Source organism: Abramis brama (genome assembly GCF_963993115.1).
Source record: "Abramis brama genome assembly, chromosome: 13".
Lineage (NCBI taxonomy): Eukaryota > Metazoa > Chordata > Actinopteri > Cypriniformes > Leuciscidae > Abramis > Abramis brama.
The window spans coordinates 29,097,464-29,118,987 of NC_139975.1; the positions used below are offsets into that span (position 1 = coordinate 29,097,464).

The 21,524-nt window shown below is 37.6% G+C and overlaps 1 protein-coding gene across 4 annotated transcripts in view; it reads left to right on the forward strand.

Annotated features, from left to right (window-relative positions):
- The window catches only part of LOC311095262 (traf2 and NCK-interacting protein kinase), an 80,484-nt gene that overhangs the window by 4,623 nt on the left and 54,337 nt on the right, over window positions 1-21,524 (forward strand). For all 4 annotated transcript variants that reach the window (XM_084133720.1, XM_084133721.1, XM_084133718.1 and 1 more), the window contains exons 3-4: window positions 14,547-14,603; window positions 21,323-21,448. In XM_084133720.1, coding sequence (XP_083989846.1) covers window positions 14,547-14,603; window positions 21,323-21,448 — 183 coding nt within the window. The remainder of the gene's footprint in view (window positions 1-14,546; window positions 14,604-21,322; window positions 21,449-21,524) is intronic.

Consider the following 21,524-nt stretch of genomic DNA (forward strand, 5'->3'; position numbering starts at 1 on the left):
AACTAACACAGTAAGGTGGATATATAGTATACCGCACCCCATCAGTTATATTTGGTTCTATACTGCCACCTGTTCGTACAGTTGTGCAATTAGAGAAGATTAAGTTGTGATAACGAGAAAACAACTTTTGTTATCTTGAGATCACGAGAAAATTAAGTCCTGATCACGAGAAAACAAGAAAGAAAAATAATAATAATCCATGGCCTCTTAGGGCTTCCATACATTACTGTCGGGTCCATATCATAAAAGTCTGTTTGCAAAGCCTGCGCCGAAATTGCAACAGATTTACCAAAGAAACCACAGTGAAATGTACCTCACAAATAAATAATGCTCAACTGAGACATTCACAATGTTGAAAATAAATAACCACATTCCTAGCATTATAATCCTTTGGAAGTTGATGTTATTTGTAGTCTATCCTGTACTCCTCTAACATGGCAATAACAGGCCAGTGGATGGGGCCAAAATGGCAAGGATGAAGTAGGCGTTGATTTTCATCTGCAGAGGCGGTCTTTCACCTGTCTATTAGGCACATCCCACAGTGAGTCGTTATTTGGGCTTGGTTATAATAAAAGCTGTTTTGGGACTGAAGTTATATATTCTTATAGTATGATGATGTCTTGTATGTCAAAAGCTAAAGGAAAATTTGATTTCTCAGTTTATGAACCCTTTAATGTTATGAAGCGACGAGAATACTTTTTGTTTACAGCGTGAACAGCATCAGAGAGAAGAAGTTGTTCAATAAAGTCGTTATTTTTTTTATTTTTTTATTTGCACACAAAAAGTATTCTCGTCGCATCAAGTTAAAGTTGAACCACTGTAGTCACATGGACTATTTAACGATGTCTTCACTTGCTTTCTGGGCCTTGAAAGTGGCAATATCATTGATGTCTATAATGGGTCAGAAACCTCACGGATTTCATCAGAAATATCTTAATTTGTGTTCCGAAGATGAACGAAGATTTTACGGGTTTGGAACGACATGAGGGTGATTAATGATAGAATTTTCATTTTTGGTTGAACTAACCCTTTAAAGACTTCAGATTCCAGTATCGATATTTGACCAATGTTCTACAATAAAAAACTGTTACAGTGACAGTAATTTATTAAGTGCACATCAATCTTGCTGAATCAAACTGGTACGTTCCATTTCAAGAGAAAAAGAGAACACAGACTAGGCTACCTTTTCGGTTCCACCAGCTTCCATTTATTTGCGATCACAAGAATGCACAAAAAACTCCACTATACTCACTATACTGTTATCCTTTCAGTCAGAGCAACAGAGGGAGCTCACGAGAAGAAAACAGGAGTTATGAGTTATACGAGTTAACCAGAGTGCATGTTTTTTTATGATATGTGGATGCATTAGTCCGGTATCAACAAAGGCACAGGGAAGAGACAGATAAAACATGAAACCAAAAAAATACACAATTATATGTTTTGTTTAAGTTTTTCAATAGTTTCTGGTATTGTATTTATTAGCATAAGTAGCTTTTAGCATCGCAAAAAAATATATTTCTGCCTCATACGCTGATCGGAATCCTCATCGGATTGCAAGGAAGTTATTTCAAACACTCGTGTCTGAAAGTGAGTTTTGAGCAGAAAATTGTTTAAAATGTCTTAAATGTTGAAGTTAGCTTGTAGCCTGATATAATAACATGGGAAATGAGCATTGGTGTTGACCCTTTCCAGACTCAGGTAAACTCCTTTGTTCATGACCACTCCTCAAGCCCCAGTTGGCCCACTTTGGATGAAGGTATTCGGCGGGCCAAAAACCCCTGCCCGCTGACCCAGAGGAAGCCCTGATGAGGCCCGATCATGGCCCAGAAGTGACAGTGGAAACGCGACTGGCCCTGAGTCCTGGCACACACTAGACGGGAAACACGACTATTGCTGTCCTGTTTCCAGAATGGTTTTCTTTTAGTTCCTCTTTTAAACATGGAGTTCGGCAGGATGAGTCATTGAGGCAGTTTCCTGTCCCTAATTTACGCTGGAGTATGTGTGTCTGGGCCATGACACAGCAGCTCTCAAAGTGCTCGAATGCTGATTTCCAAACAGTGACTGATCCTGTGAACTACATCATGCTTGGTGTTCAGTTGTCCCTGTGCTGACCGACCCATTTACACTGAATTTACTTGCCTCAACATACATGCCTGGAAGTTTAGTTTGCCTAGTACAGGGCCACTGTCCTGCAGAGTTTAGCTCTAACCACTTACCTGTAATTTTCTAGTAACTCTAAAGACCTTGACTAGCTTGTTATGGTGTGTTTGATTAGGGTTGGACCTAAACTCAGCAGGACAGTGGCCCTCCAGGACCAGATTTGAGGAACCCTGGGCTTAAGATCTTGATGAGCTGATTTAGGTGTGTTAAAGCTGCAGTCGGCAAGTCTGGCAGATTGGATCGACTTAGCCAAAATTTTGAATGTTTACAACTCGCATGCCCCTCCCCCACTACCAGCGAGCACCCTCCCATCGAGGTCATGCTCGGCAGTGCGTGTGCACCAGATTTTCTGTGAACGCGTCCGTCTCTTCAGCATCGATCAACACCATGGACTCGGAGGTAGGCTGCCCTGGCTAATCTATCCATAGATAGCAATAACCGAGGAATTGGAAGCTTGTTAGTAGATTTTCTCTCCGCCATCACGCTTCGTACAATCTCAGGCGAACTTCAGGCCGCAGGCGTGTCGTGTGCATGCAGTGTTGCCAGATTGGAAATGTCAAAGTATCGTACCAGAAGCTCAAAATTATCGTATTTGGAAGAAAATTATCGTACACGAGTCAAACCTGTACACAATACAGCATAGAAATGACAGACAGTCAAGAAATCTCCAACGGGGGGGGGGTTGTGAGGCACACTAGCACACACACGCAAGGTCTCTCGCTCCCTCTCTCTATACGTTCTTATCCCGGTAGATGTAGAATCCACAGCTAGATCAATGAGAAACACTATGATTACAACAACCATCATTTGAAGTGTCACACAGTTCTGAAATTATCGTACATTATAGGATTTTTTCCATTATTGATCGTACATCGTACAGAGGTCAAAATTATCGTACAAATACGATAATTATCGTACATCTGGCAACACTGTGTGCATGTGATATTGTAACGTGCGCGAGTGAGAGGGGATCTGTGGCGTGTGCACGACCTGTGATTGACAGTCAGATCTCACACCCCCCTGCGCTGATTGGACCCGATGATCTGGGAGCGGTGGATTTTTGCAAAACAAATAACACGCTCCAGGTGGAGTTAGAAGCTCGGGGTTTTTTTTCTAAAACCACCTTATTTATGTTGTATGTATGTAAAAACGAATATTGCATCACAATAAGTAATTGTGATTGTCAAAACATTTGGTAACTAAATAGAATTTTATGAAGTTTAGTGACAACATGTTACAATGTTTACATTGTACAATGACTGGTAGGATACAGTTTTTATTATTGCTTGACAAAAATTTCAAGATTTCAATTCCATTCTTGTGATTTGATTCCGATTTTGATTCAATATTGACTAATTTGGATACATGTTTATTTTAAATTTTATTTTAAAAAATAATCTCACCTAATGCTGTAAGCCCAATCTGCTGGTATTATTAAAGGTTACAAATAACAAATTAAATTAAATATAATGCAGTTTTTGTTATAATAACAATTATTTAATGACAAAAGTAAAAATATAATAAATATGTAATATAGTACTCAGCAAAATCTCCTCTCTAGCTATTTTTTCTATTCAATTAACATGCTATGGTCATTAAATGGCTTTCTTGTGGTAAATGTAACGTTATGTGACATAATTGTTCTCCTGCTGTTATATTTACCTCTTTCCGTGGTTGAAAAACACTAATTGGTCGATATTATGTATACTTTCGGTAAGTTGTACTGCATCTTTAAATAAAAAAGTAACAGATGATCGGTTCACGTGCACTTGAACTGAGGCGCTCAGCGATCTGTCACGTCACATTTACAAGCGGCAAACGTATTTTTGTCTGAATTTCGTAATAAAATTGACAGAATCTAAGAGCTGAGAATTAGTTTAATATTAAAAGTACCTCTTTGCTCCGCAATTTTTCTGTGCGTGAGAAAATGGAAGTGTGGCGTGAGAGCGTGTGAAAAGTGTCAATTGCGTGAGTTGGCAGCCCTGTTTTTGTTCAGATAAGAGTGATACATCATTCAAAACTGTAAAGGGTCTACTTTTATTTGTGTACACTCACAATAACAACAAAACTTAGTGCTTTTTAAAATAAAGAAAACAAACGGGGTGTGCTTTCTGCTGTCTCTGTCTCCATGAACCTTCTGAAATGTGTCACAAAAATGAACCGAAACTCAGCGTATATTTGCCACACAGACATGAAAACATTTTTATAGAATGCTTGTTTTTTAAATTAAGTCAAACGAAAACAAATATTCTCTGATTATGTAATCCGTATGAAACCAACGAGAGGTACAGAGGTACAATATCCTGCGCTGCTCATGGGTTTGGTCACAGTACAGATATCTGTACTGTGACCAAACCCATGAGCAGCACAGGATATTCATATGGAAATCAGAACATAACCTCGATTAAAAAAAACATCGAGCTTCATCCGATTCCTCTGCTTTTCATCATTTTTGGAGGAAAACTCGCTGAGGAATTCTGGTATTTGTATCACATTATATTGATATCTCGGCAGACAAATAAAAAACTTGCATTCCAATTTGTTAGCAAAGGTATTTGCATTGCAGTTACACTGAACAGTGAACACACTGAAATGTGCATATTGTCACTGAACACTTTTGACTAAAAATGTAGATTGTAGACAAAAAACATATAAAAGTAAAGTGCATAAAGTAAACAATTTATAAAACTGAAATATAAATAAAAATATGTATGTTGTAAATAGAAAAAATTAAGTGCATTCATAAAACTGAAGCAGTATGCTAAATAGTCTGTATTCAGCTTAATATTCAATAATAACTGAACTGAACTGGATGATGACATTACTGTTTTCTCCAGAGCTGCTGTATAGATAAATTAATAACTAAGGATTTTTACAACCAAAATGAACCATCACTGAACTTACTTAAGCTGGACTATGACACTATTTTCTTCTAGATCTGCTGTAAAGCCAAAACAAACTTTGTTGCATTATTTTCCTGTTATCACTGTAAAGCTTTGAAACAATCTGTATTGTAAAAAGCGCTACAGTATATAAATAAAGGTGACTTGACTTGACTATGCTTTAGTAGCTCATAATAACTCATCTGTGAGTCGAGATCACATAGTGTTCACCATATGCCTGAAGCCGGGGTTTTCAACCACACTATACAATGTAGAAATCCTTACAAATCCTAAGCTTGTTGGTGGTATTATCCAGTGTAGTTTGCCTTGAATCAACAGGTTTCGGCTGAGGTTGCAGTACGGCCATTTCATCTGCGTGGCGTCTTGTTAATTGATAACGTAAGTTGGTTGTGTTTACTGAATATTTTAGTGTAGCCTGTCAAAGCCCTGAGTATTACCTGACTTATTTTTAAAACCAAACTGTGGCCATTCTTGCTCCCGCTTACTTCTGAGACATTGACCGTGTGTATATGACCAGCAACTGAGACAGCATGTCAGCGTTTAAATCCGTTTAAAAGACATTATTTAAAAAATGTAGGCTTGATACTAGAGGTTGGAATATCGATACACTATTGTGAAAAAAAAATATCGCGATAGTTAACTGTATCGATATTTTTGCACAGCCCTATGCATCTCCTTAACACCTGCCATAAGTGGCAAGATCACTTATACTGGACAATTTATTGGAGAGACACACTACAAAGGTTTGTTCTTTCATCAAATGAAAACAGCATACTAGACTAAAATATTGATTCTTGAGATTTAAGATTCAATGTTGGTTCATCTGAGAATTGATTAAAATCAAGAAATCAATATTTTCAACCCAGCCATATTTCCGGATGTGGTTTTAAATCGGATGCATTTAAATATGTACATGTCCCCTTATTATCATTGTTCTGTGACCGATTGATTGATCGTCAACATTTCGCATGTGTTAGTACAGCAGCCAGATAACTATTTAATGTCCCACACTACTATCTGATAGCCATAGTGGCTGTAAAAAAAATAAGAGATTTTCTTTTTCTTGTCAGTATTGCCGTTTGATTATCATTGTGTTGTTGACATGATAGACAGCAGCATGTCTGTAGGGATACATTTACACTGCTAGATCTAATGCACAGATGCCATATTTTGTCCCATGTGTCTATATTAACTCAAGACATAACTGACATTCACTTCTATAAATATCTACATAGAGATGAATAATTGAGACACAACTGTGCTAGTGTTTCTTGGTAAAATGGGAGGGTGTCAGCTGTTGCTGAAACCATATTTTGTAAGAATGACGGAGAAACTACTAATCATTTCCAGTAACTAGGCACTTCGCATTATATTTTTTTAACAAAGTGATTTTGACCTGTCCCAACTTCTTTCTGTCACCAAATAAAACATAGCCTACAACAATCTCATATTTGTTTGTCATATAATCTAATAAAATAAACTGAAAACATTGTGGTAATAATAATATTGTTTTTATTTAAAACATAATATTTAACAGTGCCCCACATAATGTGTGAATTTTTTTCGCTCCTATTGCAAAAAATGTGACATTTCTTGAAATTGTTACACATTAGAAGTTGCATTTTGCACCCTTTTACTACATGCAGGAAGTCAAGTTATGTCACCTTCATTTATGTAGCGCTTTACACAATACAGATTTTTTTCAAAGCAGCTTTACATTGTTAAACATGAAAATTATGATTCAGAATGAAATTCTGCTGTAAAGCAGCTCTAAAAAGACAATAGTGAACAGTCATTATTCAGCTAAAATCAGTCAACAGGTTTAATAACTGTGTAATCAGTTAAAGAATGAGTTCACTTCATCTATGAAGCAGCTCTGGAGAAAACAGTGATGTAATTGCTGTACCGTAATTTAGAGATATTCTTTTGCTTTTGTAACTCTTATGAGAGCAGTGTCAGTACTATGATACGATCTAAATCCTGACTGCAATGCAACTTTAAATCTTATCTTTTTTCTGTACATTAGAATGTATCTTGTTTAAATTTTCTTTCTTTTCTGAGAAAAAATAATAATGGCTACCATCCATTTTTACCACAATTTACAGAAGACACCCACTAAACTTTAATTCAGTGTAACAGTAGTTTAAATGCAAAAAAAATCTTGTCACACATATTTTGAACAACAACCATTTGATGACATTAAAATATTCTATTTAAGGGTCACAGTGCAGCCCCCATATACTAATTAACTGTAATTTTAAATCTTTATACGGTTATTGGTCTGTCGCATATTAAAATAATGTACACCTTCATTAAACCCTAAACATACCTGAAAAGCAAATGTGACATAAAAATGCAATTGCTGAAGCAACCATACCATTTTAGCTTGATTCTAGTCGTCTTTGAGCTCTTTTGTCTTGACTCGTGTTTCACGGGATTCGTACCAGCTGAGCTACCGAGCAAGAAAAGCCAAACATATGGAGCTGGTTATGTGATGCAAACTACAAAGTATCCGTTGACAAATCATGCACTACGGTAAAAAGTGTTTTATAGTCATAAAATTATATTTTGCAAACAGCCACATGAAAATAAGTCTTTATTAATCCACAATCTGCCCCTAATGGACTGCATTTAAATGGACTGCATTTTTATAATAGCGCTTTCAACAGACTCATGGCCACCAAAGCGCTTTACATATTGTGTCATAATTGTGTGTGAAAAGGATTAAATGATCTTGCTGTTTTACTGCCTCTAGTGTTCATTTCTTTTAGAAACTGCAGCGATATGTATGTATTGGTACATATTTCGCTTTTGCAGAAATGTTGCCTCAGGTACTTTTTTCAATGAGCCTGTGAAAAATATGCTTACAGCTTTCCTGAATTTTGTCTGATGGCCATGAATTTCACATTGTTCTATAATATGTTTTTCAGCTATTTTGTCTGTCCACAATTTTGACTTCAAAAAACTACTTTTTCGAACAAGACCGAAGTTTGTCCAATTATCACCAAATTTCACACAGATCATCATTAGACCATGCCGGCAAAAAGTTATTTAAAACTTAAAGCTCTTAAACTGTTTGTCAAAGTTGATAAGAAGGGTTGATATTAAAATTGTCAAAGTTGATATTAAGTCGCAGCATAATATTTCATGCAGTATCTTGGCAACTCTACTGCACTTCATATGTCAAATCATGAGCATGTTCTGATGATCCCTGCCATCCTTGCTTAGCTGATCATTTTGCTTATGACGTGCATGCACAAAGTAATTACTGCATAAAAGCTATATTTATGAATTTAGCTATATATTCAGCAGGATGGGTACTTTGGGTGACATAGGGACTAGGGAGAAATAAGAAACCAGAAATAAGCTATTATTCTGTCAACTGCAGTCCTCAACACCTTTCTCTTCTCCTTGCTAAGAGTGCCGCTCAAGCTACTGGGTCTGCATTTACTTTTTGGCAGTGCCTAGCAACTCTCTCTTTGTTTGTGGGCATTTAAAATTAATCAATAATGTATGTATTGAATTTAATACAATAAAAAATGTACTAAAATATATATAATTATAAATTTTAACACAGTACTTAACATTCCTAATTTATCTGAACTAAAACAAGATGCTAAAATAGTTATCCATACAGTGATACTGTCATTCAGTATAATGGAAGACACTGTGGTGAAACAGAAATGACATCAAATAACAAAAACATAATTATCCTTCAGCTTATATTACAGGCTATCAACTGGCCACCTATATCAAACAGTGATCTTAACCAGTAAGTTAATCACAATTATTCACAACATATACTTATTTTTCAAAAGATCTAACAATAAAAGTTTTTTTGTTGTTGGCATTTCACTTTCCATGAAAAGGTGAAATTATCAAATATTTAAGAGTACAAAATCCTGGTTATTTCAATACTTAAGAAAACTATTAAGACATAGTCCTTTTATTAGATCACAGCCAACACTTATTTGAGTATTATTATTTGAGTAAGTTTTTTTTTTTTTTTTTTAATGAGAGGCTTAATAACAGCCAGGTGAAAGTTTTTGGGACATATCCTAAACAAAGATGAATTAATGATATTAAGAAGAGGATCTATGACCTCTGGATGCATCTCTTTTAATAACGTAGTCGGTATAGGATCTAACATACATGTTGTTGATTTTGATTATTTTTTAAAGAAGTTTTAGAATTCTTCAATTCTTCCTTTCCTGTAGCAAAGGATGAATGGAATTGTTCCTCAGGGAGTCTATAGTGTACCGTCTGATGTAGTAGAAGGTTGCATGGTTATAATTTTCTTTATGATAGTATCAATCTTGCAAATATAGGAATTCATAAAGTCATTACTGCTGTGCTCTTGGGGAATATCTGCACCTGTTGATGCTTTATTTTGTTTAATTTAGTTACTTTATCAAATATATACCTTGGGTTGTGTTTGTTTCCTTCTAAATGGGTTGAAAAGTAAGCAGATCTAGCAGTTTTTAAGGCCTTTCTGTTGGAAGAAATACTTTCATTTTCCAGGCTGCTCTCTCCGAGTGTGATCGTACCACAGCGTCAGACTGTTCTCCTTAATCTCCTTTAAGTGTAAAGGAGCAACTGTGTCTAAATTGCTATAAAAGAGAGAGTTCATAGTTTCGGTTACAACATCAAGATTTTGTGAGCTATCAGATATTCTGTGGAGTTGAGACAAATCAGGAAAATTATTTACAATGCAATCTTTAGTGGTAGTACTAGTAGTGATAGGTCTAACATATTTGTAACACGGAGTTGGTTTTGCAGCCTTGGCTAAATTAAGTTTACACGAGACTAGATAATGATCTGAGATGTCATCGCTCTACTGCAGAATTTCCACGGCATCAACAATGATTCCGTGTGATAATATTAGATCTAAAGTATGATTATGACAATGAGTAGGTCCTGACACGTGTTGTCTAACTCCAATAGAGTTAAGATGCCAATCCCAATGCATCTTTTTCGTTATCTACATGTATATTAAAATCACCAACAATTAGGACTTTATCTGCACTCTGCAGCCAGTACTAACTATAGATAGAAAGTCAGCAAATTCTTTGATAAAGTCTGTATGGTGCCCTGGTGGCCTGTATACAGTAGCCAGCACAAATCTCAAACGTGATTTATCATTTAAACTATATATTGTTACATTAAGCACCAACACTTCAAAATAATTATTATATTTGAAACTAGATTTCTTAGTAATTCTGAAGATATTACTATAAATTACAGTGACACCTCCCCCTTTCAGATGAGGTTCATGTTTATAACAGTAATCTTGCGGGGCGGTCTCATTTAAAGTAATGTAATCTTCTGGTTTTAGCCAGGTTTCTGTCAGACACAACGCATCTAGATTATGATCTGTGATTATTTCTTTTACAATAAGTGCTTTTGTAGAAAGGGTATCGAATATTCAGCAAACCAAGCTTTATCATTTGTTCATCTGTATTATATCTGTTTTTTATTTGTTGAACATCAATTAAATTATTACCCTCACATGGGTTCAGTAGATTTTTTTACTAGTTCAGGGAACTGATGGTCACTATATAAGGTGAAAGAGTCTCTATGTGATGGGATTTATCTGACCTCAGTGACGTGAGACAGTAGCAGACGGTCGCTTTAGCCAGTCTTTCTGCTTCCTGACCTGAGCCCCAGTTAGTCAAGGTTCAACTCTAAAGGCCCCTTCACTCAAAGAACGATAACTATAAAGATAACTACAGTGAGGAAAATAAGTATTTGAACACCCTGCTATTTTGCAAGTTCTCCCACTTGGAAATCATGGAGGGGTCTGAAATTGTCATCGTAGGTGCATGTCCACTGTGAGAGACATAATCTAAAAAAAAAAAATCCAGAAATCACAATATATGATTTTTTAACTATTTATTTGTATGATACAGCTGCAAATAAGTATTTCAACACCTGTCTATCAGCTAGAATTCTGACCCTCAAAGACCGGTTAGTCTGCCTTTAAAATGTCCACCTCCACTCCATTTATTATCCTAAATTAGATGCACCTGTTTGAGGTCGTTAGCTGCATAAAGACACCTGTCCACCCCATACAATCAGTAAGAATCCAACTACTAACATGGCCAAGACCAAAGAGCTGTCCAAAGACACTAGAGACAAAATTGTACACCTCCACAAGGCTGGAAAGGGCTACGGGGAAATTGCCAAGCAGCTTGGTGAAAAAAGGTCCACTGTTGGAGCAATCATTAGAAAATGGAAGAAGCTAAACATGACTGTCAATCTCCCTCGGACTGGGGCTCCATGCAAGATCTCACCTCGTGGGGTCTCAATGATCCTAAGAAAGGTGAGAAATCAGCCCAGAACTACACGGGAGGAGCTGGTCAATGACCTGAAAAGAGCTGGGACCACCGTTTCCAAGGTTACTGTTGGTAATACACTAAGACGTCATGGTTTGAAATCATGCATGGCACGGAAGGTTCCCCTGCTTAAACCAGCACATGTCAAGGCCCGTCTTAAGTTTGCCAATGACCATTTGGATGATCCAGAGGAGTCAAGGGAGAAAGTCATGTGGTCAGATGAGACCAAAATAGAACTTTTTGGTCATAATTCCACTAAACGTGTTTGGAGGAAGAAGAATGATGAGTACCATCCCAAGAACACCATCCCTACTGTGAAGCATGGGGGTGGTAGCATCATGCTTTGGGGGTGTTTTTCTGCACATGGGACAGGGCGACTGCACTGTATTAAGGAGAGGATGACCGGGGCCATGTATTGCGAGATTTTGGGGAACAACCTCCTTCCCTCAGTTAGAGCATTGAAGATGGGTCGAGGCTGGGTCTTCCAACATGACAATGACCCGAAGCACACAGCCAGGATAACCAAGGAGTGGCTCTGTAAGAAGCATATCAAGGTTCTGGCGTGGCCTAGCCAGTCTCCAGACCTAAACCCAATAGAGAATCTTTGGAGGGAGCTCAAACTCCGTGTTTCTCAGTGACAGCCCAGAAACCTGACTGATCTAGAGAAGATCTGTGTGGAGGAGTGGGCCAAAATCCCTCCTGCAGTGTGTGCAAACCTGGTGAAAAACTACAGGAAACGTCTGACCTCTGTAATTGCAAACAAAGGCTACTGTACCAAATATTAACATTGATTTTCTCAGGTGTTCAAATGCTTATTTGCAGCTGTATCATACAAATAAATAGTTAAAAAATCGTACATTGTGATTTCTGGATTATTATTTTTTTTGATTATGTCTCTCACAGTGGACATGCACCTACGATGACAATTTCAGACCCCTCCATGATTTCTAAGTGGGAGAACTTGCAAAATAGCAGGGTGTTCAAATACTTATTTTCCTCACTGTATATTAGCGTCCACACCAGTGGATGATGTTGTACGGTTTATTTTAAGAGCGTGCTTTTTTGATCATTCATCAGCTGGATAGAATCATTTTGAAAGTGATTCTAACAATATCGTTTCTCTGTGCTGTTATCATATCTGTGGTGTGAACTCTGCTATTCTTTAATATTGAGAACAATTTTTAGAACCATATCTTTATAGTTATTGTCCTTGGGCCTTAAGACTATGTGTCATATCACTAAGGAGAAGACACCCCTGGAGGAATGAAGGTCTTCTCTTTTTAACAGGTCAGCTCTGCCCCAAACACTTGTCTAATTGTCTATGATTGTCTTATTCTGCAGACACCATCCAGACATTGCGTGACTACAGTCTGCTATGTATCTCGTCACCCCGATAAGCAGGGAAGACAAGTAATAATCTCACTCCATCTGTCAATACTTACACAAAAGAAAAGAAAAATTATTTGAAAAGAAATTTAAAAACAGTTTTAGCCCCTTTTTTGTATACTACAATATTAATGTTAAGCACCACTAGCCTGTGTTAAGAGGCCATATTACGTTTTTATTTATTGTTTTATGGAGTCATTATTTTATTTTTTTAACCTGTATCTGTGCCTCCAGAAATCTGCATGGGAACAGACTTACTCTCTTTCGTAATAATTTTAACTCCATTAAACCCTTTTTTTAAAATTCTACTACTATTTTCCCTCTTTCCATACCATCATGAAGCATTGAGGGATTGATCTGTCCTCCATCAGGTTAGGTCTCTCTCCTTCCTGCCAACACAAGTACCAGGGGTTCCATCATCATACATATGGTTGTTACCTGCTTCAGCAGAAGAAAATAAGAGACACTTTTCATTTTTTATACCACATATGCCACTTGAGATTCAAACTATTGGTGGCAGGTAACAACTGGACAACAGTGTAGGCCTGCAGCTATTTATGTGATCAGTGATAGTCACTTAATAATTTATTATTATTATTATATATTGTAAAAACACTAGTCTTTGTCACTTAAATCATCAAATGCTATTCTTGGCACTATTCATGTAATGCTTGACTGTATGTGAATGTGGAACTTGAAAACAGAAAAGGAACTGTGCCATTTTAAGGTCTGTGCGTTTGAGCATGACATATGAAACATTATCCATAATTAGATGCCATATTTCAGCTCACTGAGACATCCTGAACCTCTCTGGGTTCATGTGTCATTTCTTCTATAATTGCCTAAAGAATGTTTGTTTTTCCCAAAGTGAATACACCGGTATTAGATGTTCCTTTGTGCAACTGTATCTGTATCTTTGTTGCCAGTTTTAATTTTTCCTAGATTCGCTGTTTTATGATTTAATACAGTTTTGTTATCAAAACTAAAAGATGAAACTTTAAAAAGTTAATCTAAAATGTAAATGAAATGTAAAAAAAAAAAAAAAATCTTTTGATTTTTTGGCAAATAAAAGTCCTTCACAACAGACAGATGTTTACTGTTTAAATACAAATAATTGTGATATTTCTTAAAAATAATGTTTTCATAAACTATTATTATTGTTGTTTTGTGCAATATGTCTTATAATTTCATCAAGTTAAACCAAACCTTCAGGCTGTAGTGAAGATCTTTGATTTTACCTGTGTATATATGATATGACGATAGTTTTGCCAAATGAACTGGTGAAATGCTGGTGAAGTGACTCTGAAAACAGCTCTGCAGGTGAAGTTTATGTGTTCATGTTCTTCTCATATAGTGAAACGCAGACGAGCATCACAAACTGAGACACTCACAACATGCAGACTTCAGATTTCAAAAGCAGTCTTTAATATTCACACACACTAGTCCATATCGCAATTTGCTTATGTGTACAGCTCTACTTTTGCTCTATTCATCCAAATTTTTCAAAATTCTGTGACATTTAGCATTATACAGTAAATTCCTAACAACACAGTATTGTTTAGCAACTCAGACACTTAACCAATATTATAAATAACAGAAAAACAACGACTTCTGATTTGTGGAGCTATTTATACATTTTGGGACACTTCTAAGATGAAGCGCACAAGTGCAGACATCCTAATCACGTGTTCACATCCTTCAGCAGGGCCACATGGTCATGTGTGTTTGTGTTATTTCTCATGGTTGTCCTTGTGTTTGACAGGGTCGACATGTGAAAACAGGACAGCTGGCAGCCATCAAGGTCATGGACGTGACAGAGGTATGAGCTTCTTCACCTTTAGAAGAGAGAGAAACAGTTCATGTCTTTTTTTTTTACAATTTATTTATTGATAAAATGTAAGAATTTGTCATGAAAGATGACACAAACATTTAATAAGGTATGCCCTGGAAATCAATTTAAGGTGGCAAATATCCCAAATATTATGCAAAATTCACTTTTATAAGCTGTTTGAGCACAGATGTGTGTTTGCAGTGTGTGAGAATAGCAAGCCTATAATGGTAAAAATCCACTTACAATTTTTTTTTTTTTATAATTCCCATAAATCAAAAGCAGTCTCTTCAAATGAGCTGATTCAGATTCCCCCTACAATGACGTCATCATAAGGGAGAAGCTCCGCCCACAGCCGTTGACGATCTGCTCTATTAGCATAGACACACACACAGCCCTGAGTGAGAAGCACAGAGTTTCTGTATTCTTGCTGTAGCAGCTGGAGTTGTACAATGTCTGTACTAAAGAGGCATTACAAGTGTTGTGTTTTGGGATGTACCAATGCACATAAGAGTCTCTATATCCATCTTTTCACCTTTATTGCAATACAGTACATAACATAAAAATGCAATAGCATGTCATAAAAGCAAGATGACAACAAAAGTTATAACCGTAATTAAACTAAACTGTTCTGTCTGCATGCAGCATATATTCTCTGGCTCTGTAGGCATCTTACAACAGTTCCCCTATGAGAACCTGTACAGAGATTTATAGATTATCATGACAGAACATGCTACTCCGGTTCAAACATATAAGGCTAAACACCTCTACTGACAGTTTCTGACATTTTCAGTGCGTGAGATTGTGCTGTTTTGTTGTTGCCGGTATGCTGGAGCACGAGCTCTTGAAGCTCCACTCTCTTCTTGAAATGGGGCTGGGAGCACCAGCTCATTTGGATCTAAAGAGATACACAAAAACGGCAATTTTAACATGCTAAAAAATTATCTGTGGGGTGTTTTGAGCTCAAACTTCACATATACACTCTGGGGACATCAGAGACTTAGGGCCCTATCTTGCACCCAGCGCAATTGACTTTGTACATCGACGCATGTATCATTCTTATTTTGCACCCGCGCACAGCGGACTTTTCCCTCCACAGACGCATGTTGGTAAACTAGGAAATACACTGGGGCGGTTCAGCGCAAAGAGGAGGCGTGTTCCGGCGCAAACGTTCCCTGATGCTATTTTGCAGGTTTAGAAAACAATTCCACCACTGACCAGGAAAAGCCTAGTCTAAAGTCAGTGGCATGTTGCGCATGTTATTCAGATGCTATTTTAAGGGCGCATGCTTGGCCATAATCAATGTAGCGTGTGCACAACGTGCATACACTTTGATTCTCTCATCTACACAGAAGCAGCAGTTTTCATTTTTGCAAATCATACATTATTACAATAGATAGATAGATAGATAGATAGATAGATAGATAGATAGATAGATAGATAGATAGATAGATTGATTGATTTTAATTTGGGTGGGTTTCTCCATCCCCATACAATGTCACTTCTCTGTGTTTTTCTCTGTCTTCTCTGTCTGTCTCATCGGCTGTGAACCGCTGCTGGCGCGCGCCTGGCAAATCCGCCGTTATAATAGCAATCCGCCATAGAACAAGCGTGCCTGCTCTTAAAGGGAATGTGAGATGTTGCTCTGATTGGTTTATTTCACGTTATGCCCAAACCACACCTATGAATAATGAAGCTACTTCAGACCAACCCATTTTAGATTTGCGTCGGGCGCAAGAGTCATTTATCCCGCCGGTATAATAGCAACAGCGCCCGAGACCCGCCCACAAAGTTACTTGCGTTTCGCGCTTGATACTTGCGTTTCAGATCGTTAAAATAGGGCCCTTAATCTTAATCTTGTAAAAAGGGGCATAATAGGTCCCCTTTAAAGGAACCGTATGTAAGAAATGTATTTCAATTAATCAGAAAATGGCCCTGATATGTCACTAGACATTAAGAAATCATGTTCATTTCAAATACTTATATCACTGACAACAGTAGTCCGGCCAGGATATTGTCATTTAAAAGTGAAGTTGCAGCCCTCAACTGATGTTGATGTTGTCATGTTGTGTTTTGGCCTGATGCGCCACCCTCCACCTATCTACTAATCACGAAGTCAGTAGTGTTTCGGCATGCGGGTTGCCAGCTCTGCTCTAGTTACCACAGCTGCAGCTACAAATGTGTCGGATAAAAAATGTCTAACGTTACGAAACCTAAAAGACTTTATGAATCCGAAATACGTTGGGACAAAGTCCGAAATAAAACAAGGCTTTGTATAAAAAATACAGCTGGTCGCTTTCACTTATAGCATCAGCTAAATGAATAGCTGTATCTTTGATATCTGTTACACATAGTGACTTAGGCTTGTGCTTGTACTTACGTTAATGATAGATACCTACCGTTACAAGTTAGACTAACAGCTACTGTTCTAACAATGTACTGTCACATACGAGCGTACATCTTTACGATTATATTTGGCTTATTGCCATTAGTAAATTTTTGCTATACATAATTACTTCGCAAAACATCTCTCATGAAGCATAAACATAATTAACAGAAAAAAACTTACTGTGTAGGACTCGTCACTTGCCATTGGAAGCTCCTTGTAGCAGCCTACGTTCCTGCTGGATCCTGCAGCCTAGCTGGCAACCTTGAGTCAGGGGGAGGGGGAGGGGATACACCGCTCTACAGTAGGGATGTTGCGGTGACGGATTTTTTCCACCGGTTAATCGACGTGTAAAAAAACCGGTAATCCCGGTGTCACCGGGGTTGCGTGTCAGGGATTTCGGGTGGCCGAAAATGCGGACGTGCACACGTCTCAATTTTACTTTCACTTTAATTAGCGGCAATTCAGTAGCATTTGTTTGAATTAATCATGGGTTAATTTATTTTATTCTTAATAAAAATACACAAAACAATAAGACACTCGCTTGTATTACACACATCTTTATTGCAAAATGAATAATAACTTAACACACCATGTAAAAACTAAACAAAAGCACTTATGAAACACCTTTAAAGTGCATTTATTAAAACGAACCACTGCACACATCGTGCAAGTATCAAACAAGAAATTACATTAAAAAAAAATCACTATTCGTTAAATAAAGTGCCTGCCTTTTTCAGCAAAAAAAAAAAAAAAAACACCGCACAACCATCGAATATGAAACGAACAAACATCAAAAACTTCGTTAAATAAGGTAGCCTACCCGAATAATCACTGGACACTTAAGTGAAAAAAAAAAAAAAAAAAAAAACTAATATAAAAATTAAACTCACGTTTGCATTTCTCTTTGAAACCAGATCTTCCGCCATCCTTTGCCAGTTAGCTCGCCTCACTCTCCTCAAATGATAAATGAAATCGGACACCTGCTGCTTAAAGGCCTGATCACATATCGCGTCTTTTGCGCGCGCAAGTTCGTTATTTCAAATGTAGGCGCGCTCATAATGGAAGCTCGTTTTTTCCAAGCGCGTCCGCGCCGCATCGAGATAAAAACATCTCAACTTTTCAGAATGCCGCAAGCGCACCGCAGGTCGCGTGACAAGAACCAAGCTTAGCAACGACAGATGCCTCCGGAGCGCAACCACCCGAGCGCTTTGGAAAAAGGAGAACGCGGCGCGCCTAGCGTTTTCTATACGTTTTTAGGCGCGATATGTGAACGTTCCGCTTACGCTAAATTACGAAGGCACGTAGTCACTAACTGAATTAAGTGCTTTATTACTATAGGCTAAAACTTCAACACGATGGTGACGGTGCCGGTGGTCAAGTGCTATGACCGGTAGGTGGGTTAAACACCGTGTATCACCGGTAACACCGACTATCGCAACAAGCCTACTCTACAGTAATTTGAAAGTGATTGCAGTACCAGTTTTGGCCACAATCTTACATACGGTTCCTTTAAGTAAGCAAGTAAGATCTAATTGAACACTGATGAGAATATTGATTCTGAATTATTATAATCAGAAATATTGATATTTTTTTATATATATTTTTTTATATATACATTGACCAAGACATTTCTGTACAAGGACAAGAACATAACCAGGTTAAATGTCGAGCACTGCTGAAAGCTTTAATGCTTGGGATTCCCAGATGATAAGAGTTAACCCCCCCCCCCCCCCCCCATATAGAACTTTGCTCTTAAATGGATATATTTTCTGCCCAGTGTTTTACTTAGGGCGCTTTCACACTAGCACTTTTGGTGCGCACCCGGGTTCGAATGACGTCAGAGTTCGGTTCGTTTGGATGATGTGAACGCTGTTTTCCGAACTCGGGTGCGCACCCGCGAACCGTACTCGAGTCCGCTTAAAAAGGTGGTCTGGGGTACGGTTCATATGAACTCGGGTACGGTTCGCTGCTGATATGAACGCAATCGTACCAAATCGCGGAAGTGAACCGCTATTGATGACATATAATGTGGTGCGTGCCTGCGTGCGTGAGTGTTTAACAACTGTAAAAGGGTCTATTACCTTGACGAAAAGCGGGATTGACGCACTGCAAGCAGAGAGATGATTTCTGCTTGCCTCCACAAAAATTGTCTTCGGCGGGCGGGCAGACATCCCGCTGTCTTTGGAACTGTTTTAATACTTTTGCGGCAGACAGACGCAAGTGTGTTTCTGTATATTTTCTTTGAAAACGAAACCAAAGGTTCAAAAAAAAGAAGAACAAATGTGAAACGAGCAATTCTATCCATGTTGACGCCTTTTCATGGCGGTTACCAAGCAACACGAGTAAGCACCAGCTGCAGCTTGATGACGCAAGCGTACTGCGGTTCGGATACAAATAATATAATGTGAACACAGTCCATCGGAGGCAGGGGGAGGGGGGAGCAATCGAACTCGGGTTCGGAACAGGCAATCGAACCAAGTGTGAAAGCACCCTTAATCTCGCTCCACTTATGATCTGAACACATGAATGCTGGAATTTAGTGTTTATTGCGCTTGCAATATTTTGGTTAAATGAAATGTTCATGCCAGTATGTGTTCTTTTAAGCGGGTGACAAATGCTGTTTCTACCACTAAATATAGGCTAGATTGTGGTTGCTGAATAAATGCACTCATGCAACCATTGTTTACACCATGTGTACACAATTATTTGGAATTGTTGGAGTTGAAGGTGAAGTATGTATATAAGATTTTTTTATGTTAAAATATATTACTATAATATACCATTAATGGGTTTATCTCCCCCAAATTGTAAATTGAGCCTCCCAGGCACCATCAAAACACTGATGGTGTTCTGCTCATATCTGTCAGTCCCTTTCCAGCTCAACCTATAGTGAGAGTTTAGTTTAGTTTACTGTAACAGGAATCGGTTACTGAAATAATTTCGCATCTTTTAGATCTTCAAAGATTAAACAGGTCATGAACTTGTTAAAGCAAAGTATTGAGACCATACAGCATCATCATGCACCAGTTCATAAAGACAAATGTACCAGTTTATGATGTTTACATTGACGTGTCCAGTGTAGACAGCCTCAAACACTTGCACTCGGTGCAGATATGTTGAATGGGTTTATTATACATACTTCACCTTAAGTATTAGGAATTTCACTGATTTAGGTTTTGGGAGAACCTTCTACATTTTCCTTATTTTTTTCCAGTTCATAATAGAGAGTTTGTTAATGTATATGATGAATATAATAAATATTTTCTGGAAACTCTATAAGGTCAAATAAACCATGACTATGACAAGAGGAGAACTTTTTCTTTCAAACAACAGTGATTCATAGTGGTTCTGGTTCACATCATCTCTTAAAAAGAACAAACAAACACTTAACTAAGTAGTTCATTCGACTTCTCTGTGTGAGGAACAGACTGGAATGTAATAAATTATTCCCTGATAATCCTCCACCATAAATGGAATATTCAGCATTTATTGATGCATTGTGCCAGATTTTATGTCAGCGACATTTGGCTCTAGCAAGAACCAATGGCATTTGGTGTAATGACATGCAGTAAAACATAAATGTATTTTTGGCCAAGAGAAAGATCTGTGGATAACAACATTGGTTAAAATGCTTAAAGATCATGGTTAAATTGATGATGTTAATTTATGCGTCTGATACAGGGTATGTAATCGAATTAATTAATCATTAATTAATTCATTAATTATTCATAATTCATTAATTATTCATAATATCACAACAACCAGACAGTCTGACTACACAAGCACAGTGACAGCTAAACTCATTACACAAGGCAACAAGTCTGTTTGATTGTTTTTTATAGATTTTATTTCTGTTACTTGACCGTGGATTTAGTGCATTAATATACCGATTTTAGTCAGTACAAGTGTTTTTTTTGTTTTTTTTAACTCAATATGAGTCAGTTGTGAAGCTTTCAGTGAAAGACTCTGCTCTCCCCATCACAGAAATGCTGTTTCCTGGTTCCCTTTCCGTCTTGCATTATCTGCCATGGGAGATAACAGAGCAACGTAGTGGTCATTTGAACCCCAGGCTCCAGATTTCCTTTCCCCTGACCATCACTTTCACACACACCTCTCCTGTCTTTCCTCTTGTGAAAGGACTGTGAAAGCAGCCTTTACATATAAATGCTTATGTTTGGAGTGCTCTTTTATAAAGGGAGTCTCAATATATTGGTCTCCCTTACTAAGTTAATGACATTGTTATTATTGCTGTCATTATTTAAGTTGTCTCATGGTGAAAGAGATCAAATGAATATTTACAAATGTATTTTGTCTTCCGCAGGACGAGGAAGATGAAATCAAACTGGAGATTAACATGTTGAAAACTCATTCCCATCACAGGAACATAGCCACGTATTACGGTGCTTTTGTTAAGAAAAGTCCTGCAGGTCAGGATGACCAGCTTTGGGTGAGTATCTACTGAACCCAAATAAACAATCAACCAGATTTCCTCTAGAGTCTCTTAACTGCTTGTGTAAAGTCTC